The sequence below is a fragment of the Anopheles bellator genome, chromosome 1 (assembly GCF_943735745.2).
Source record: "Anopheles bellator chromosome 1, idAnoBellAS_SP24_06.2, whole genome shotgun sequence".
NCBI lineage: Eukaryota > Metazoa > Arthropoda > Insecta > Diptera > Culicidae > Anopheles > Anopheles bellator.
Window position 1 is genome coordinate 44,849,952 of NC_071285.1, and position 21,274 is coordinate 44,871,225.

Consider the following 21,274-nt stretch of genomic DNA (forward strand, 5'->3'; position numbering starts at 1 on the left):
TATCCTTACGCCTTTCTACTCCTTCACAGTCGCTACAGTGCGCACCGGACGCACCAGTCGCGCGGACCCAGAAGCGTGTACAGTGTGGCCAGCACGGCGAAAACGGGCCGCAGCTCGAGGCGGCACGGCGCGAAAGTGGAGGCGATGTCCGCCCCGAACCCGTTCTGTCCCAACGTGAAGGGTGTCTGCTGTCTGATGCTGCTGCTCAACCTAGGCCTCATCCTCATAACGCTCGGGTTCGTCATCGTGATGCAGTTCATGGAACCACTGTTTGTCTGGTGAGTATCGTCTCGATCGGTTTGTGGGCCCCCGGAACCGTCGGATCACTAACGCGCAACCTCTTCCGGATTGCAGGATCCTCGGTGTGGTGTTTCTCATCTTCGGCTTCGGCACCCTGATCGGCAGCATGATCTACTGCGTGATCGTGTGCCGGGACGCGAAAACACCGGCCCAGCTGAAGAACGAGGACCTCTACTGGACGAAGCACTGGCAGAAGAGCATCGGATACACGCCGCAGGAGATCGACTATAAGACCGATCGGTTCGACGAGCGGGACCGGTATTCGGATCGCTTTTCGGTCAGCAAAATGAGCGGGAAGTACTCCGATCGTGACATCACCCGCTACTGATTAGTGGAGCGCCCACTGGACACTAACCCTTAGCTCGCCGAACACTCATCCTTGTGGCCGCCCAATGTAAACCCAATCGCACTAACGCGTGATGTACGCGAACCAGTTTTCGCGATGACCACTTCGCGATGATTTTTACCTGCACCTTTACGTGACGACATGACCGTAGTCCGGCATCCTCTGTAGTTTTTAACCCAACCCATGTCGTCGCGGGACGCCTTCACCGGAGGCGCAACAGCACAACGGTACACTAACCATTTAAATTAAATGATTTCGCGAACAGCGATAGGGAACGACGATTTGGGGAAATGTTTGCATTTCGTTGGCAAACGGAACACATTTCACTAGGTTTAGCGCCGACACGTTCCAGGAAAGTCTTAAGCAATCATTGTAACCTGATTAGGAAGGATAATGTCTTGAAAGTAGCGGGTAAGCGAGAGATAGGACGAATCACGAATTAATCTTAATCCGTACGTTATCCGAACCCGGTCGATCCCTGCCCTAAATACCAGTTCCCCGTAACCCACGAGTCAACAGTGTGTAAATAATAATCCCGAAACGAGTAAATCAATAAACGCAACCATGTTTTTAATCGAATCCTCCTTCTTCAAAATGATAAATGGTTTACAGAGGAACTATCCTCATGTCGTCTTTATTTCACACCTTAATAGGACCTTAATAGGTACACTCGGTACAAATATTATGTCTTCGCAAACAGGGAAAATAAATCATTTTACCTGATAGTGGTAAATTTGCTTCGCTTTAATAATTAAACCTCCATACTTCCAGCGCAAACACGTAGCAAGGGCAGGGCAGTTGTGCGAATTGTTCGAAACATTGTTTTGAAGGAAATACGAATTAAGCACCATTAACGATAGTCGAACAAATTGTTCTTTCCCTTGCTGCGTACCCGGATCAAACCCTGCTGCTATTAACGATACAAATATTTGCTCCCATTCATCGATAAAGCTAGTGGACATAAGAGAGATTAAAAGTACGCCTTTCCTAAGCAATCTGGCACAATCTACTGGGAATTATGTTCCCAAAAATTGAGCTACTCAACAAACCCGTCTCTCTACGCTATCCCGTAAACTCTTTCAGTTATCCAACGATTTCCATCCGTCTAACAGTCGGCTGCTGCTCATTCTACACTGTACCCTAGTCGAGGACTACAACTGGTTGTCAGTTGACCCCCTCTGTTCATGATTGGGTGGGCAACTGGAAAAATAATAAAAAAGAATCACGGATTCGATCCGCTTTGTGCGACTATATTCTAATCTAGCGCTAGAAAAGGTGAGGAAAATGCTGTTTACTTCAATGGACGACTCATCTTGGAAGGATGATATGGCGTTGATTTGTCTGGTGAATTGTTTCATGGTTTTCCCCATCAGTCTGGCCGCCGAGGGGCAGGAAGCGAGCGGGAAAAGCGTGTGGCATGCGAAAAGCAAAAACATTCCCCTGAACTCCCGTCACACCATTACACATCTGTCTGCTTAGTGTTGCCTTTATCGGTTGCCTTCGAGATCTGGACACCCATCGAACCGAGCAGGTTGGCTGCCGGTCCCGGTCCTCCGAGCTGCGACTGGTAGCTTTCCATCATGTTCCGCAACGTGTTTACGTCAATATTGACCGGTCGGAACGTTTCAATGTCGTCAAAGTCGTCGCTCTCGGGCGCGGCCGATGGTGCTCCCGCTGAGCATTGCTTCGACGCAGAGGCCGAAACAACGTCCCCTTGGTCAATTGCCGTTTCGAAGCTTCTACCGATGGTTGTGCCTGCCAGTTCGCGATCCATCTGCGCCATGTACGTTTGCAGTTCGCTTTGGATGGCACGATTGGCACGGGTCGGTGACATCTCCTCCAGATTGCGATCGTACTCGTCGTCCTGGCTGTAGTCGCTCATATTCGACTCCTCCGACGAGTCCCACCGGTCCTCGGGTATCAGTAGATCGAGCATATTCTTTACGTGCATCCCGAACGCACCGGCATCAAAATCTACCGTTGCAGACTGATGGAACGGTGAGACCTCCGGTGGCATAGATTCCTGAGCACTGGTGGGTCCTGCATTTGTCTGACGATCCCGCGCCGTCTTGCTTCGGGTTCGTTTTGGCTTTGTAGGTCCCGTCTTTCCAAACGGACCTAGATCGAGTGGGGCATGGTTCTGCTCCATCTTGCTCTTGCCTTCCATCGGTTCGTCGCCCTCAGGAGGTTCAACGACAACACCGTCAAACTCGCTCTTGCGCTCCAGAAACTCACTCACCATCGAAGTGAACGTTTCACTCGCATTGACCCCATTCCCGTTGAGAGAGAAAAGCTTCTTGGCACCGTACCGCTGAGTAAGCATTCGGTCCAGCTCGTCCGGCGAAATGTTCATCCACTCGTCACTGTCCGCCGCCGGTAGATCCTCGCCCTGCTTGCGTAGCTCTTCCGCGTCCCACTCGTTGCGCTTGAGAATAGAAACGATCCCGTCGCCGATCTTCGGTGTCGTCCGCATTGACTCACGGTGTTCCGCGTAGTAGTCGCGCGCGATCGCAAGCAGCTTTGTGTGTTCCTGCGATCCTTCGATGTTATCCCGGAAGTAACCTTTCACGGTCAGCGAATCCCGATAGCTGCGCCATCCCTTGTCCTCGTCCCAGTTCGTGCGGGATGTCTTTGCCTGAGAAGCCAGTATTTCGAAGCCACAGGCCAGCTTCAGGCCGAGCAGGTGTGCCTTATGGTTGGCGTCCGTCGCCGGAGGAACGGTCCAGCCGGTGCGGCGGTCAGGAAGATAGCGGCTTTGCGACAGCATCGCGTACAAACATTTCGTAAACGTGACGCTGGCGTAAACGCAACACTCGGGCGGAAAGTACCGCATTGCGCGACACACCTTCAAATCGATCGGGTCACGGTTGCGAAATGCGAGTACGGCCGGTGCTACGAGCTGTGGATTTTCACGCAAAACGGCCGCTACACCGACGGGCACGTAAACCGTCGCTCGGTGGTGGTGTTCCGAGATTTTGCTAGGGAAATCCTCGATCCGGTCGCGCACACAACGTGCTACTTCTTCGGTGACGCAAAATTTTCTTCCCTCCGGTCCACGAACCGCAGCTATTGCCGCTTCCATATCCGTCGGTGAACAATCGGTCCCGGTGGCAGTTTGTGGTTCGAGCATCCGAAGCCCACCGTCCACGATGAAGACATTGCCTTCGCACGTTTCCGGTGTGGCCCAACGCGGCAGCTGTTCCGCGGCTTCGATCAGCAAAAATTCTCCATCCGCATCCACTACGCGGGCCACCAATCCGGGGATTCGTTCCGTGAGGCGGTACAGCAGCGCCACGATGAACCATTCATCTTGGATGTTGTCACCGACGTGGGAAATCCCGTAAAGATGAGATGGTAGTTTGGCTAAAAATAGAATAAAGAGATTTCCACCTTTATGATGACTCTATACGCTCACACTATTGCTCTACTACCTCCACTGGCGTCCGGACCATTCTCACCGGTGGCCGCCTCGATGAGCAACCGGGAGTTATCTTTCGGTCTCGGAACCATCCGAAAGCCGTCCCGATGCCAGATGTATGGTCCACAAAATTCTTCCGCAATCCTGTTCACGTCCTGCAGGAGCTGCTCGAGGGAGCCTTCGCAGTTTTCCAGCTCCACATCAGTAGGATCGGTGGTTCCAGCAGGAAACAGGAAGTACTCCACGAAATCGTCCTCCCGTATCGACTGCAATATTTCGCGCTGAGCCATCCTCACGGTAATCTATGGCACGATTGTCCAGTTCCACGCCCAGTTAGCCTTCGAAAAGGTGCTTGCCCCGTCCGCAGGGTTTCAATCGATACGCCCGAAACGGATGCGATGGACAAAGGCGCACTACCACCAGCGTACTATTTACTGTTTTGCTTTGACGAACCGCGCCAATCCTGGCGCTGTCAAAACGTGAGTTACTGCCGGCTGGTGAGTGCCGTCGAGCAGCTTGTTTTCGAGCAGACGCCGCGAAGGTGCTCGAATAGCAGCGGAGATGAAAAATCCTTTTATTGCGCTTCTTGCGAATGTTGTGAAATCGGCTTTCCTACGTTCGGCGCATTCGCATTCACGCAGGAAAAGAATAACAATGCCCAGCGACGACCATTGTACGAGATGACGAAAAAACATGACTCATTCACGCCGACGGAGCATTATATAAACGGTGCCGAACGTGAAATATCGGTTCGTTAGCAGCAAACACTTCAGGCCACAGCAAACACTCGATAACAAATCGAAACCACACAATCTTTGTATGTTATCAACACGTACACTGAGCTTTATTTACTACTACTTATGCATCCATAAACAAGTCCGAACGTACAAACTATGAAATAGCAATCCTTATCTTACAATCCACCTCCACAGCGCCAATCAATTGAGCTCAACCCAGCATCGCCTTTATTCGGCTTTCTGTTTCTTCTTGTAATCGTCCAGCGCCGCCTTGATGGCGTCCTCCGCTAGCATGGAGCAATGCAGCTTCACCGGCGGCAACGAGAGTTCCTTCGCAATGTCCGTGTTTTTCAGCTGTTTCGCCTGGTCCAGGGTCTTTCCTTTGACCCATTCGGTGGCCAGCGAGCTCGAGGCAATGGCCGATCCGCATCCGAAAGTTTTGAACTTGGCGTCGACGATTTTGCCGTTCTCGTCTACCTTGATCTGCAGCTTCATCACGTCGCCGCAAGCCGGAGCGCCGACGAGACCGGTGCCGACGTTCTTGTCCTTCTTGTCCATCGAGCCGACATTCCGGGGGTTTTCGTAGTGCTCCAAAACATTCTGATGGTACAGGGCGCACGGTACGCTGCGTGTGCGCGAAACCTTCAACAGCGCTCCAATATTGCGCGGAAGAGACATCGTCAGCTCACAATCAGCGATTCACGGGAAATTTGAAAGTTTTACCAGAGTACCAACAACAACAATGCCGAACGTTCACTTCCGCGAGCTATTGCGTTGTGAATGACAACAGACGGCAACACTGATCCAAAACAGAAAACTCAGCTGTTTTGGTTCGAATCCGTTTATGCTGTACGCTTGGAAGTTACCTTGCTGCTTCACGCTTTAATTTCATCACCGGATAGCTAGCAAACGTGCAGTAAAATTGAAATGAAGAATGAATAACGAAGAGAATTTATTTGCTTTGCTCATTTGTAGAGATCAGCAGAATATTGGCGAAAATTTCCCTCAGACACAATCAGAAGATCTAATCAAAGTGAGATGTTTTCAGTCGACAATAAATTTTGTTTTTCAGCCTAAATTGGCGATTGATGGGAGTTACATATTTGTATCTATAAAACCTCAGTTCTCTAAAACTGCTTCGTTGCTTTTCCAAGCCCTTAAATTCGTCGGAAGTTTCTCGGCAGGGTGTCTCGAAAATAGGGGCTGCTGTCAGGAAGCGTAGGGTTGCTTCCGCGCTTCCCTTATCAATGTTTGACAGCAAACCAGCGGAGACGTGCAAACGTGCAACTCAGTTCGCACACATTCTTGGGCTCGCACGGTTCGTTTGTGCCGTGGTAGGTTATGCAGTGCTAAAACTTGCGTCCTCCAGCGAATAAAGAGAGGGAGTCCGCGAGAAAGCGAACAGCCGGAGGAGAACGAATTGCGACCGCGGGGAGTGCTTTCCGGTGCTGGCGCTTCATCAGCTGAGTGTGCTCAGAATCGTGCGGAAGGGGTTTGCAGTGGTCAGTGTGCGGTTTGTGCGTACCCAAAGCAACCTGATCAACTCGCCAGTTCTCTTGGCCAAGGCGACGATAAGTCATCCGAAGGTGCGTCACGTTTGCAACCTAACAAATTACCTGGGAAGTTCCCCAGCAGGATCCGGGAAACGGGATTTTTCGTTCCATTTAGCCCAGCGCGCGCTCGGCACTGCATCGGAAGTTTCTCGACTGCGGTCCGCGATATGTGCCAAACGATAAGCAATAGCTGCTAGCTGTGTTGTTGGTGGAGCATTTGCTGTCCTTGGTTCCGATGTGTCTAGCAGGTCATGTAACGCACGACTCGCGGGATGTCAACACAGGAAGTAGAAACACTAACGCTATTTTGTCCATGCAAGGCTCCATAACCCATTGACTGCGAGGGCAGCAGAAGGGGGAAGGGGAAACGTAGGAAGCTGGCCTTAGCCCCAGAATCGGATCGTGCGAAACGGTGAGGTAGAGGGGAAAGCAAAATCTCGCGGCTACCGTTGGTGGTGCCGTGCTAATAAGCGTTTCTCAATCTTTTACTGCCCTTTTTTTTATTTGTTTTCTCCTCTTTTTCCCGTTACTCATTCTCCTCGACGCGTTCTCTCCCCGCGTAAGTGCTGCTCGCGTGCGGGTGTCTCTTTCGAGCGACAACGATGCCCGTTCGCGAGTGTTTTGTGGATTTTGTGGCTGTCCCGCACCGCGGCTAGATACAATTTTGCACTCGGTACCAGTAGCACGATTGCTGGGGGTGCTGTGTGCCGATGATGAATCAAGAGAAACAAAGCGAGTTGCGTTACTAGTAAAGAAGGAACCGTGCTAAGTGAGAGGAGGGTGTCGGAAAGGAAGCTTTACACGAGCTGGGAATGCGGGTGGCTTGGAACGTAACCGTAGTTAGAGATAAAAAAATCTGGAAAGAAAGAAAACTTCTTACGTCAGTGTCTTACCCCAGAAAGGGGACCAAGGGACACCGGGGACATCATTAAATTTAAAATAGGGAAAATCACTGGAGAGAGCGCGTACAGAACGACGGAAACGGTGGCGCTCCCAAACACAGCAACCCTTGCATTCTAGTTGCGCGGATAGCGCTTTGTGTGTTGAGTGTGTTCGTGTGCCAAGTGGTGTAAAGATGTGTAATGCTCGAGGCGCTCTAGGAAAAGTGTTTTCCACGACCCAAAACAACGCAAATGGATAGGCAATCGTGTTGGCGATTTTGGACGGAGAAAGCCAAGCGATCACTTCCGCGGTACGACAAAAGGATTGATCACTGGGAAAAGCGTAAATTGAAAATCTTCTAAAATCCTAAAAATCGCAATAATTAGTCAAGTCACGAAACTGGTACAAAAAACTTATTTACACACACTCCTAAACTAAGTGCTGAACTTGCTCGGTTTAGTCATTGTTTCGGTGTCTCTTTTCAGAACTACAAACAAATTAACAAAGATAAACACAAACATTCCAAAGCGAGTAGCCAACCTTCGCGATCGCGAAAGCAACCAATGTCACTCGGATGTGGCACTGCACGGTTGCATTGGTTGAATTCGAGACAAAGCATTTTTCTTGCTGCATCCAACTGGACGGCACACCTTAGAAGGGGTGGCACGTGAGCCCTAGAACGACAGCCATCGCCCAAGGCTCATCAAAGGCCACATGAAGATTGGCACGTCCAGCCGCGAGTGACTCGCTGTTTGCCCTTAATTGCCCCTGGCTGACCATCGGCACATTCAGATCGCGCGGAGGTGACGAAGAGTTCGCTAATCTTTCAGCGTCCGGCAGTTCACAAATCAAATCGATCTCACGTTCCGTTATCGCGGGGCGCGTGTGTTTAGGTTCGGAACGGCAAGGACTCATCGCGATGTACCCTTTTTGAGATAGCAGTTCGAAGAGCGCATGTTACGACAGGTTTGCATGGGTCAGGTGTGCACAGGTACTAACGCTACCTGCGTCCTACATTTATGACTGTCGTCGACTGTGGAATCGTGAAACTACGTCACGCACGCATCGTCACGGCGGTCGAAGCAATTGGTGGTGCCGCTCGCAAACTTCATTGCCGCTTGTTTGCTTTAAGCTGGTGATAGCGAATCCCGCGGCTATGGAAAAGATGTCACCTACGCGATAAGCAAGGGACGTGAGAGATGGGACCTCATTTTGGGGGTATCGCCTCGCGGAGCGAACGCACACTCATGCGGACATTGCGGTGCGTGGCCTACTTCTTTGGTGCGGGTAGTTAAATGACAGCGACACCAACAACCAGCTAGCTGCGTCGCGGGTACTGGCGGTGCGTCGTAACCATGGCAACGAGGTGCCACGCACTATGGGCGCTTGCATATGATTTATCTGTTATTTATTTTACTACCTTTTGAGTGGCGGTTAGTCTGGATTGTTTTACTATTAATAAAATTAAAACCGGTTTTTGAAACCTCGTACTTCTGTAATTTACAGAAATTTCACTTCAACCCAGCGATCGTTTCCTAGCGTCTTGCAACAACCACATGCTGATGAGTTGTCGGTTGCCTGAAAAAAAAATCATTTTTCCTACGACACGTTGCAGATCGATACCTTTCTGGCTGCCATCAATAAATCATTTTCGATGAGGTTGTGCGCAACGTTATCTTGGGCGGTATAATCGTTTGAACGGGTCAAACTGGTTGTATGCCTTGCTTCCTCATTCGAACATCAGGTATATGATGGCGTTAATGGCGTGACATTGTAACGCTCGGTCGGTTATCGCCAATTTGTAGGTTTCAAATGGAGTTTAATCGTTATTCTCGCCAGCGTACATTGTATTGTTCAATTCTTTCCTTTTTCTCAAGGGAGAAAAGTACCCTTATCTTAACTACGCCGAGGTGCTTATCAAACGTTTGCCTGCTAAACGTGTCGTTGGATAAGCACATGGAGAAACCTTCGTCATTGTCTTGCCGGTCTGCCGTAGACTGGTTGCCGTAGGCTCTCGTACACCTAGGCATAGTATAGAGGATTAAAAGTAGTTTTATCATTTAGTGTAGTGTTATTGCACCAATTTATGACCCAGGCCCAGGTTGATGACCTAGGGGTCGATTTATTGTTGTTTTTTTACCACAAAGTATGTCGACAAATGGATGCCAATTGAATTTCTTGTCGGGACAGGTTTTATGTATGTTTCGTACGAGCAGCATGGTGGCTCTGCGCAAGATGTTCCCGGGAAAAATCGATCATAACCCAAGCTGCAGCTATGAATATCCAAAAGTAGAACGCCCAATTCGAATAACGTGTTTTTTTTCTTCTTTTCGCTAACGTTGCCGTTTAATTTGGAAATGTATGTCGTACCAACAAAGAGCACGTCGCTTGTGATGTGATTTGTAATCAGCCGCTGCAATTCTGATGGGTAGCAAGACGATCCGAGGTTGGTCCAGATTTTCAGAAGAACAAATTAAAATGCAACTTTCATCGTATTTTCTCTCTCTCGCTCTCGGGGATCATAATTTCCAACTCAAACATTTTTGTTCCCATTCTTCTTTGTTCTGACGGGAGCCATAACACTTGTCCAGCTTTGGGACGAACATCTTGCAGCGATATTGGCAGAGTATCAGCATCGCACACACGGGAGACAACCCTTTGGTTGTTGCAAAGTCATGCTTCCGTTCTGCATTTTGATTGCACACAAAAGATGGTAGCAAAAAGGAAGTCAGGAGAAGGGAGAATCAAGTAGCCAGCCAGCTTACCATCCCTTGTTTTGGGTGAATGTGGGCATCCGTCTGGTAGCTTGCTTTGTGAGCTTTTATGTAAGAACAAGATATACGACGTTGTCCCGAACAGATTCTTCTCCCGAAGACTTTGCGTCGGTCGTTCGAAGAAGTTGTTTTTGCGCTGGCATGGCAGTACGACAGTAACAGCTGTTGGCTGCTCCCGATGGCAAGAAGATTTAATTTGGAATACTCTTTTTCGCGCTCTTTTTTTTTTTCAATCTTCCCCTTCTTTGGGTGGATTTCTTTCTCCGATGGAAAATTCGAACAAAAGAGTTACAATTCTATTCCGGTAACAAAGGTGGCTTACGTTGATTTGTTACTTTCTGGTGTCGTAAAAATTCGTCACACAGAATCTCTTTGGTAACTTTTTTGGTCGCACTGTTGAACTGTTTATGTTTTTACTGGTCTCCCTCAAAAATGTCAAATGTTAAAATTTCGAAGTAAGACAATCGTTCATAAGAATCAACATGCTTACTTGGATTGACAGTGCCAATGTTCGGCCTCCGACGAATGTTTCAAATGTTCGATGCACGGTTTGGTCGATGAACGATTTGTCGTTCAATCGATACTTAAAAAAAATCTAATTTATATATATAATTTTGTACGACAAACAGCTCACGTAAAATGAATTTACAATCTCTTAAATACGCATTAAACGCATTAAACGTATTTGGATCGTTTCGCTCACCCTGTGTTCAGTGAAACACGCTCCATAAGTCGATCATGATGGCAATAAGTCAAATTAATCGATCACAATCTATCACATGTATCTGTCCCGAAGCTACAGATAACACTGAGGTTTAGCTCACAAATATTTCATCCATCTGCACGAACCCTTTATCACGATTACTACATTGCAAGTATATCTTATCGTACTGATTAGTGAGAGAAAGATATGGGGAATGTAATGAACAGAAGAATTACTTCTCGAAAATCGATTATCCGATGAATTCGGGCTTAGTAACAAGGGCTATACTAGTGTACAAACTATACTAAATATTAATACAATGCATTTGTACGTTGTGAGATCATTTTTGAAACCGTGCCTTACGAACCTCCGACCCAGATATGCCTCGTAATCATCAAACACGATCAGCATATTCGAAGAGAAGGCGCGTCGAAGAACCCGTTCAACCGGCCACAACCCAACGTATTAATATTGGTCTAAAAGTGCTGAATAACTGTGCAATACTGTTGTCCCTTGCATCGTACATGACCAGTTATGCTTGAATTGAGAAGAATGCGGCAAAAGCAAGCAAGATCAGTGTGATCAGTTGGTGAGGAGAATAATTTCTAGTGCAAGAGTGTGGAATCAGTGGAACTGGACCAAAGAACTGGATTCGCTTTCTTACAGACCGGGGCGTATGCTGTGGTTAATTAATCAATCGTTGATCTTTGTTGTCTTCTCAAGGGTTAAACGCTTCGAATTGTTGATCACACCAACCCACCCATACACACAAACCCTACGTTAGAGATCTTCATGGTATTTTCCGTAAACTCTGGCTTACTACTTGGCTTATAAATAAACTAACTTACTACCGACCAAGTCGCCAAGAAACATAATCCTTTGGGGGCTCCGGTTCTGAACACGATTCGTTTTGTCGCAGATCTAATTGGCCAGCATGTTGGTCACCTTTTGTTCCCCTTTTGACCGTGGTTCTTGTCGATTCGCCAAGCTACGCAAGCAACGAAGGAGTAGAACAACTTGAATGAGGCTAATGTTGTGCAAACGGTACTTACAGTAATCAGTCCCAGCCAACCATACCGTTAGCACCGGCGGCGTCACATTTCGTTCCCGATCCCGAGTTCCCGAGGCGGAAGTTCCCGATCCGCTTGTGTGGGGTCGTCTTGGATTAGTGTTTCCGCTGGCTGGGGCTTCATTCAAACGGGAAATGGCGAACCACTTCAAACTGACGTCTCTGACCAGTGAAGTGGATGGACGTGGGAACCAAAAATTGTGTGCGGCAATGAGGATAAATCGTCCAGCTTTTTTGAAATGATGGTGTGGGTGCAGAAACGATTCACCGATTCGCGATGGAATCGAGTGTTGCAATACCCTCTTCATTAACGATTCGGGCGGTCGATCGGTAAGCCTTGAACTCCTTTCACAGTCCACGGATGATGCCACTGTACCGAGCGGCCGTGTGTGTCACGTGTTTCGAGATGAGGTGGCGTACGAAGGAAGTTGTGTGTTAATAATACTAATAACCGCAACAGCGGAGTAAAATGAAAACATTGAAGATTTTAGGTAGATTCGTTTATAGATACTTTTATAGTCATTTCATTAATTTGCTCTCATGTAATGGTAAGACGTCATAAAAGACAAGATCTTTGATGTCGTTTCCTTTCTATTCAAATTAAGAACTATATGCCGTTTATTTATTGTTTAACATCTTTTAATTCATAAAACCAACCAGTTGTTGAATGGCGCGAATCGTTTGCAGCAATCTTTGCAATCTTTGAATTGTTTTTATCAATTAAGCTCTTTGGCGCAAGTCGGTCACTCCCATCTGCTGTTAATGTCTAATGGCGATGAAAAGCGAAAAGAAAAATTAAGCAGGGTATATGAGACCAGTCTTGAATGGTCGGAAGCAAACATCGTTTTACGCGCAGCCTATCATTACTTCGGACGTTTAGCGTAAACAATCTGTGGTCTACTGTCACAGAAGAACGCGCGTGATTGTTTTGCTACCCGCGGATATATCGTCTTCGCGGACTGGACAGTTTATGGATGGAACTAGGCACTAGATAGATGGAAGATAGCGAGCACTGGGCCGGCCAAACACAGAATGCATGGGGATGTTACCAGCGTAAACGTGGTTAGAATTGCTGTCTTGTGCGATGTGTGTGTCACGTGTAACGTGGTGCATAGGCTTTCAAAGCAACAAGAAATCCTAGTCCGAGAACTCAAATTGAATATTTTCCTTCGCCCAACCGGTCACGAGCCCTCTGCTGAATACAAATGAAGGTTAATATTGTTTCTTTCCTCTTACGTCTCATTTTAGGTGTCCCAATCTGCTGCCACATCGTCGCCCCGATGCACCGGCCCGTCGTGTAACGTGAGACAACACCGGTTCCAGTAGCTGGACACCGGACGCAACCACAGGACGATCATTTGCATCAGACGTCTTGAGCAGCGCGGTTCCCGATCCCCGTAGGGCCCGCCGCCCTAGAACACAAACAATCCTACAAAAATGGCCAAATTCGACGGGAAAAAGTGCCGTCTGCTGACGGTGATGTCACTGACGGTGTTTTTCTTTTTCGTCGAAATCGTCGTTGGCTACTTCACCAACTCGATGGCCCTGGTGGCCGACAGTTTTCACATGCTGGGCGACATAGCGGCACTCGTGATTTCGTTCCTATCCATTAAGGTGAGCGAACGCCAAATATCACCACCCAACAGACGAATGTTAATCCTGGGCTTGCTCTCAAACTTTAATCACAGATGTCGCCAAAGAAATGGTCCAAAAATACGTTCGGTTGGGCGCGAGCGGAAGTGCTCGGTGCACTGGTGAATGCAGTATTTCTCGTGGCACTTTGCTTCAGTATTACTATAGAAGCCTGCAAAAGGTAAGTGTTTACAAGATTTCTTAAAAAACGATGCTCTCGCTCTTATGCCACTTCCTTTTGTGCCGTAGATTCATCGAGGTTGAACACATCCACGAGCCCGAGCTGCTGATTGTTGTGGGAGTGATCGGACTTTTGGTGAACCTACTAGGCCTCTGTCTGCTGCACAGTGAGTTGGAGGATCTCTGTAGTTGACCGTAGTTAAAAAAACACTGAAAAGTAACCTTTCGTCTGTGACATCTTTCAGAGCACGGTGGAGGAGGACACCTTGGGCATTCGCATGGCGGTGGTCTTACACAGTCGAAACAGATGAGCGGGTCGCATGGCAACTTGGCCAACACGGACGACAATGAAAACAAATCCTTCATGTACCAACAGGTAAACACCTTTTCGATCGTGCTGCTGCCTATGTGTTTGAACTTACGTTAGCGCCGTCCATGCTGCCCTGAATTACTAATTTCTTGAAGGGTTCCAACGTCCATCAAATTCCAATGATTACGAGAGCATTCAAACGATTTAAAAAGCAACCGAACTAATCGATAAACGCGCACCATAAAAAATGTTACTTTTTGTTACATTTCGACCAACGGGAACTCACCCACCCATAGATACGGACCAACGCGCCAACAAAGTTGCATGAGCGGGGTTCGGGTGTTCCCTTGCTTTGAAGTGATTCGGGTCGGAAATGATTGATTGTTCAATTTACTACTGTTTAAAAGCTGATATCGGGGCACTCGACGTTTAACTAACAATTTTTTCTCGTCCACAAAGAATGGAGCGGCAGCGAAAAAACCTACCCACCATGGCCATTCGCACGATTCCTCCCAGATGAACATGCGCGGCGCCTTCCTGCACGTGCTCAGCGATGCGCTTGGTAGCGTTGTCGTGATAATAAGCGCCCTGGTAAGAGAGTGTGTTTTTGGTTCATTTCGTTCGTTCCTAAGCCTATTCCGTTTTCGCATGCCTTTTGCCAGATTGTCAAATACACCGACTGGGAGTACAAACTGTACATGGATCCGGCTCTATCGGTGGTGCTGGTCGCGCTCATCCTAAAGTCCGTGTGGCCGCTACTGCGCGAATCGGCGTTGATTCTACTGCAAACCGTACCGACGCACATACAGGTCGATGCCATACAGCGCCGGTTGCTCGAAAAGGTCGACGGTGTGCTCGCGGTGCACGAATTTCACGTTTGGCAGCTGGCCGGTGATCGCATCATCGCGTCGGCGCACATCCGCTGCCGTAATCTGTCCGAGTACATGAAGATCGCTGAGCGCGTGAAAGAGTTCTTCCACAACGAGGGTATCCACTCGACCACCATTCAGCCCGAGTTTGTTGAACTCGAGCAGCTCAACAGCTTTTCCGGTAAATGCGACCATAGTTCGCAGCGCTCAATCCGATTTCCCTTTGAAACATTCGTACGACCTACACTTTCATTACGTTCTCCTGTTTCGCCAGCAGGTTCGGATGGCTTTTCCAACAGCCTGAATGGCAGTGCCACCCAGGACTGCTGTGCGCTCGACTGTCCCACGACGGATGAAAGTAGTTGCATCAAAGCTACATGCTGCCAAAACAACAATAATGTTAAGGTAGGACTCACATACTTATTGCTACATATATGTTTTAAAAATGGGTACCAATCATTGAGTTGCTACTGCCTTGTCCCCTTACCACAAATCCAATCCCACAGTTTTCTTATGTTTTTTTTGTTTGTTTCCCAATTTTTATTTTTTCCTTCCCTTGTTTCGCCTGTTTATCGAATCTCAAATGAAAATTGAAATAAAAACATGTATCACCAGCCGGTGGTGGTAATCGATAGCGGCGGCACGGCCGTGGCAGCCGATGATGCTTACGAACAGCCGACGGATCCGATGGGGGGCCGACACTCGTCGTCATCGTTGTCGGGACCGAAGGCTACCGACGCACTGCTGCCTCACGACGATGAGCAGTTCGACAAGGACGAGTGACGAAGGCGGCAGACAAAAACAATCAAACCGTGTGCCAATACTGGCGCACACAATAGACAAACAACGCCGCGCGGTAGAAAGAGGACAAGAAAAGAACAGCAACCAACCGGCCGGTGTAGGATCACCTTGTGAGTGGCGGTTTTGGATAGGATAGTTTGTTATGAAACATTGACGACGAAGACGACGACAGCGACAAAAATGCCGCAGTATATTTAATCATCTCAACCAAAGGTCGCGCGCCCGTCCGTCGTCTGAGACGCTGCGGAGAAAGTGGTTCAACATCCCGCTTGACTGATTTCCTTTCACTACGCCAACCAACGGTACCCGGCCGGAGAAGAATTTCGTAGAGGGCAGCAGAGTATGAAGGAACGGACTGTGACACGCTGGTCAACAACCAGAGGTCCACAGCGTTGCTGTTATAGCAGCGAAGGTGTTCTGTAAAACAAACACCGCGTAAGGGAGAAACTAACGAGGAGCTGTGAGTAGGGAACATAGAAGAAGAGCTCTCGCCCATCTCCGTCGTACCTTCACTCTGGGGTCAGGTTTGGTTGGCAAGCGATTTGATTTGTATGCTTATTTGTTTGACACTCCCCAGGATACTGTCCACATGGTGATAACTAAACAAACTAAGGACCCGTGTGCGGGTCTACGGAAAAAAGTCGTTTGTAACGGAAACAGGGGTTCAGGGAGAAAAGATACATATTCTATAATTATCCAGCTTGCGGCACATAAACTTTCTATTCTTGTTATAGTTTTTTATTGTAAATTTTGCTCCATTCAAATCATTTATCTTATGACTTTTCTGTTGTGACGATTCGTTACCATCATACATTAGGAATGTATCTTTATATTTGAACAGCATTGTAGGACGTTTAGCTTTTGGTAATACTGTAATTTAAGCATAGAGTTACTCGAGTGAAGTAGAAAATTGTTTCGATAATGGTCTAGCCAAAAAGATCTATACTACCTCAACAGTACAAAACACAAATTGTGCTCACAAGTTGAAATATGCTGCGTTACTATTAAATACTAACGAATCAAAACGAATTGCAACGCATCAGCGTCAGCGTCGTACTCTGCGTCATCAGCGTCGTACTCTTCGTCGTACATTGCATCAGCGTCGTACTCTTTGTTTGTGGCAGAAATGCACTTATTGCACAAGATGAGAGAAACCCCGGAAAAGGTGTTGCCCCACTGCGGTCGACCCTCCTTGCCGATCATCTGTAAACAGTCTCGTTCGATGTAACAATCGTGCCCGGTCGTGGTCCGTATCCCTGTTCTTCCCACTCGATTTGTCCTACAATCATTCGAGCCACACCAGACGATGACGACGACGACGACGTTACGCGCATCACGGGTGATATTTTCTTTTTATTTTGCTTCGTCTTTTTTCATATTTGTATTCAGTTTGGGTTTTAGTCTGGAGCTGGTTCTACCTCGGCCGGTAGACACCGGGATGCATTCAGCCGGTTCCGAGCACGAGCCAATAAATGCTCCAGATATCTAGACGAGGGGTTGGCCTCGTCAAGGAAGGAAGAGTATTGTGTAGGGCCCGTCGTCTGTGCACCGTCTAGCGGCCACCGCCGAGGCATATCCTTGGTGCTGTGGTGCGTGCGCTTGCATCGGTGGTAGTGTAGAACGAATGCACTCGCCACGATGCACGCGAAGCGCTCCCGTAGTAGGATCCCCAAAGGTAGTATGGTGTATGCGTTTGCGCAGAACTGCACCACCGATTCCGGGTCTGTCTTCTGCATGTGCAGGAAATGGGTAAAGGAATGCACGTTATCTTTCGCACACGGCACGGGAAAGGACTTGTGATTGCGATGTTTGCTACTGGAAGTTGGGACCATTTGACGTAAATAAAATTTAAATCGATGTCTTGGGAACCCTACACCCGCCAGGTTATGTGTTCGAATCTTCGATCGCTGTACCGAAACGGAAAGTGCGCTGCTCTAGGGGTCCATTGTAGGGAAATGGTGCACCGGTTTGATTTTTTTGCGTTCCGAATTGTTCTGTTTACTACCTCTTGCGCCCCGTCTGCCGTCTTCGTGCGTCGGGCGACTGTCTGAGCGGTCGGCGAGGTGCCTCACCGCCACAAGCCTTTCGCGAAGCAGATAGGAAGTCCTATGGGTTGGGTCACACGATTCGATTGACGGTCCGGATGAGTGTGTGTTCGTCCTCCCGAACGTGTAGTGGAGCAGCCGAACGGCGGCCGATAGAACGCCGAGACACACGCGAGGTGTATCGGATGGATGCATTCCGGAAAATGGGCTGCCAGCGCCGGCGATCGGGAGGGGGCCAGACAGAAACACTATCCACAGACAGACCGGGCTGAGCATTGTGCTTTATTTATCGCCACTGCCGGTACCGCCGCCGCTGTCTGGCTGTGGTTGTGTCGGGTTTTCCGGCACACTCCGGCACTTGCGAAAGTACCAGCAGGCCAACTGCATACAAACAGCGAGCAATCCGAATCGATCCCCGTAGCACGACCATCGGGATCAGTTCACTAGCGAACGTCGTCCCAGACGGGTGGCCAGCGATAACAGGCGCGTGTCCTTCGGAGTGTGGCCGTTGTTCTGCCTTAGTGTGAGGGGCGGGTGTTAGGAAATAAAACAAGAAAAGAAACAGTGAGCTGAGTTCCGATCGAGACCACACGGGTGTGCTACCGTGTCCAATCCCTTCGGTCGGTGCCCAACGAAACGTCCATTTTGTTTAAAGATCTTCTAATTTTGGTGCCAAATTCTACCCCTTTGTGGCACACGGCTTTCGGTTCGCAAGTGAGACGGTTAAACGTTCCATGCTTCGCAGTCGGTAGTTTGGCCACACAACAGACATACGTACCGTGACCGGGTGCAATGAGTGAAACCGTGCTGTTATCAAAGTCGTCGACCGTTGTGATGCCACCCAGACCCAGATCGGCACCGCTCGAGCGGCCAGTATTCGATCCGGTCCCGGCGGCCTCGACGACAACCCCGATGGCAATCGGCGGAGTAGCCACGGCCACTGGAAAGCCCGGAAGTGACTACGAGGCGGGCGGCAACAATTGCCGGTCACCACCGAAGGCGTTGGTGAAAGAATTCGTTCGGGACAACAGTCGGCTGGTGAAGGATCTTATGGCACTGCTGGCCATTCGAGAGGCAACAAAGGACACGGCGGCGGCAGTGGTAATGGTGGGCGACTGCCCCACCGAAACTCCCTCCACCCTGCCGCCGGCAAGCGTCGCCGGCATTGGCATTGGCAGTGGGCACGCTGATTTACTGCTTGTTCCGGTGACGAAAGCGGTGAAAAACAGGCCAGAAACCGGCGGGACTGGCGGCGGTGGCATTGGCGGTGACCAGCTCATTGCCCGCCACCACCATTGCGAAGCCACGGCAGTTGCAGTTGCATCACTGCTGCACCAAACGGCGACCAAGGAGTTTTCTTCCCTAGCCGGGGAAATGATTGCGATAGCGGACGACTCCACCAACACAGGCTCACAGTGCAATGGTGGCGCAAAAGGGACAAGCACAACAAACGACACCGTCGGAGGAGCAGGCGAAGGCATACTGCACGCAGACGCAACTGCACCGGAACCTAACGCACACGAAAGCACGACCCTGGAAACCGGGAACCACCGACCGAACCCGAGGGACTCGGAGCCAGAGGACGAGACTGAAGGAAGGAAGGTGGAACCGCCGGATGCACTGGCTCGGCGGTCTCTGTCTGGACCGATTCGTACACCAGTGGCGGGTCTTAATCACGCGATCGCTGGTAGTGTTGGTGTTGGCGAACGAGCTGCCTCTCTGTCTGGACCGGGTTTACCGGCAAACGACAATCGGTGCCGTCCTTCCGGGTCTTTGCTGGTGCCGCCATTAACGTTGGAGCAAAAGCTCGACAAACTGTTGGACGGTGTGGTGAAGATAAAGACGGACATGCAGAAACGCATCGAACGGTTGGGCCAGCGGGTCGAGCAGGTCCACCTTGACGTGCAGCTCAACATCGACAGCACCGATCGGGCGCTCCTTCGGAACGATTTGCTGCTGATCGGTATTCCGCGGCGTGAACGAGAAGATTTGGCCCACTACTTCCGGTGCGTCTGCATTGCACTGGATTACTCCGGGGAGGATATCCCCGAGGTGGACATTCGCCGCCAACAACGCCGACGGCGACAACACAGTCTCCGCCAACGTCAACGATCGTCGTTTACTGCCGGCGACGGCGACGATGACCGTTCCCGCCGCAAGGATTGCGATGCGACCACGACACCGATCCTGGTGGAGTTTATGTTTAAAACGATGCGTGATCAGTTCTACCGGGCGTATCAGGCCAAACGGGTCCTGCGGCTGTCGGACCTTGGACTTCCGAGCAATCGGCGTTTCTACGTGAACGAAGCACTTACGAAGTACAACCGCAAGCTGATGGCCGAAGCGGTACGCCGGAAGCGCGAAGGTCTGCTTCACTCTGTTTACACCGCGGACGGCATCGTGTACGTGCAGCGGGCCGCCGGTGATAAGGGCACCAAAGTGACGAGCTTCGCCAACCTCGACTGACTGAAACCGGCGGCCGGTGGCGTAAGCGGGCGGCGGCCCTCAATGGCCGCCGCTGCCGTCGCCGCCACTGTGTCTGCCGCGGAGAGATAGATCTTTTTCATATCGATAACGGAACACACACAGGGCTCGCAGACACAAATGCAATAATAGGCTGCCATTTTTTAAACCGATAACGAACTGATTAACAATACGAAATACGATACGACAGTGAGAGGTGACGGACGCGAGGATACTACACTGGAAGAGAGGAAGAATAACTGCAAGTAGAGTTGTGAAACAAGAAAAATTAAAGGATTATTACTCCATAGTAGTAAGCGAAAAGAAATACGTTGAATTCCGATGACGTTCAGTTATATTGATGAAGATAAGAAAAACATATATCTATATATATATATATATAAAGTTTATATATCTATATACAAATCGTACAGGAAAATCACTGCAGATAACAGATGAAAAGAAAATTATTGGATAAATTGATATTACGAACCGTGCACCACGAGAGATGTCTATAAGAGAGAAAGAAAGAGAGAGATAGAAGAGAGTAAAAGATAAAGTTATATTTTATTGATACGCTCGACATCACATCATAGAAGGCTCGGCAGACAGACCAAACCAAGTGTTGTTGGGTGGTATAGATTGAAATTTCCTTCCTTTACGTCTAACAGTGGGCACCAGAGCGTCCTAAAAATGTGCCCCCCCCACAGCACGTCTGCGTCTGCGATGCGTCCTTGCGATCGCTGTCAGTCGCTGCGATCCGCGTAATAGTAGTTAACTGAACGAAAGCACACACGAACGCTCAAAACATTGAGATTGAATTATTGTTGTAACCCGAAAGACTTTGTATCGAGAAACAATTGGCCGAAAAGCCGCCTTGTAGAGCGGTGTGTTAAAATATGCACAGTAACATAACCGAAGCAATGGGGGGCGTAGTGGTAGACAGAGGTGCCCGGAACAGAGAACTACGAACACGATAAGCGAAGAGTATAACATGAACAGAATGACCGAATGAATGTTTGACAGAATTGGTAGCATTTATTTCACTCTCAAGCACGCGAGACTACATGATCGTTTACTCTTACATATATACGCAGATTACATTAATGTACACACAGACACACATACATATATATTATCCTAGCTACTCGTTAATGTTTCATACTTTTCTATCCAGATAATTTTGCCATCC

The 21,274-nt window shown here is 49.0% G+C and overlaps 4 protein-coding genes across 9 annotated transcripts in view; 2 read left to right on the forward strand and 2 right to left on the reverse strand.

Moving 5' to 3' along the window:
- Positions 1 to 1,620, forward strand: part of LOC131205929 (uncharacterized) — a 74,211-nt gene extending 72,591 nt beyond the window's left edge. For all 3 annotated transcript variants that reach the window (XM_058198243.1, XM_058198244.1, XM_058198242.1), the window contains exons 7-8: positions 30 to 278; positions 355 to 1,620. In XM_058198243.1, the coding sequence (XP_058054226.1) occupies positions 30 to 278; positions 355 to 628 (523 nt within the window). In that variant the 3' untranslated portion in view covers positions 629 to 1,620. The remainder of the gene's footprint in view (positions 1 to 29; positions 279 to 354) is intronic.
- LOC131205928 (protein ecdysoneless) lies at positions 1,322 to 4,354 on the reverse strand. The gene is made up of 2 exons (XM_058198241.1): positions 4,084 to 4,354; positions 1,322 to 4,009 (listed from the first exon to the last, which is right to left on the reverse strand). Exons 1-2 carry the CDS (start codon positions 4,352 to 4,354, stop codon positions 2,106 to 2,108), a joined length of 2,175 nt encoding a protein of 724 aa, XP_058054224.1. The 3' UTR covers positions 1,322 to 2,105.
- A 530-nt stretch (positions 4,355 to 4,884) lies between these two features.
- On the reverse strand, positions 4,885 to 5,572 carry LOC131216143 (iron-sulfur cluster assembly scaffold protein IscU). Its single transcript, XM_058210557.1, has one exon. It carries the CDS (start codon positions 5,477 to 5,479, stop codon positions 5,030 to 5,032), a length of 450 nt encoding a protein of 149 aa, XP_058066540.1. The 5' UTR covers positions 5,480 to 5,572; the 3' UTR covers positions 4,885 to 5,029.
- A 544-nt stretch (positions 5,573 to 6,116) lies between these two features.
- LOC131206108 (proton-coupled zinc antiporter SLC30A1) overlaps positions 6,117 to 21,274 on the forward strand; it is an 18,752-nt gene continuing 3,594 nt past the window's right edge. Inside the window, exons 1-9 of one of the 4 annotated variants that reach the window (XM_058198514.1) lie at positions 6,117 to 6,387; positions 13,031 to 13,396; positions 13,471 to 13,595; positions 13,664 to 13,761; positions 13,840 to 13,970; positions 14,364 to 14,495; positions 14,567 to 14,954; positions 15,048 to 15,178; positions 15,389 to 16,540. In XM_058198514.1, coding sequence (XP_058054497.1) covers positions 13,220 to 13,396; positions 13,471 to 13,595; positions 13,664 to 13,761; positions 13,840 to 13,970; positions 14,364 to 14,495; positions 14,567 to 14,954; positions 15,048 to 15,178; positions 15,389 to 15,556 — 1,350 coding nt within the window. In that variant the 5' untranslated portion in view covers positions 6,117 to 6,387; positions 13,031 to 13,219 and the 3' untranslated portion in view covers positions 15,557 to 16,540. Of the gene's footprint in view, positions 6,388 to 13,030; positions 13,397 to 13,470; positions 13,596 to 13,663; positions 13,762 to 13,839; positions 13,971 to 14,363; positions 14,496 to 14,566; positions 14,955 to 15,047; positions 15,179 to 15,388; positions 16,541 to 21,274 lie in introns of those variants that run through there. The other 3 variants (XM_058198515.1, XM_058198516.1, XM_058198517.1) reach the window with 3 other exon arrangements.

Excerpts from the sequence above, each read along its gene's own strand:
- LOC131205928 (XM_058198241.1), bottom strand. The coding sequence starts at position 4,354 with ATGGCTCAGCGCGAAATATTGCAGTCGATACGGGAGGACGATTTCGTG. Across the intron at positions 4,010-4,083 it reads TGAGAATGGTCCGGACGCCA|CCAAACTACCATCTCATCTT; the intron begins GTGGAGGTAGTA and ends TTCTATTTTTAG.
- LOC131216143 (XM_058210557.1), bottom strand. The coding sequence starts at position 5,479 with ATGTCTCTTCCGCGCAATATTGGAGCGCTGTTGAAGGTTTCGCGCACA.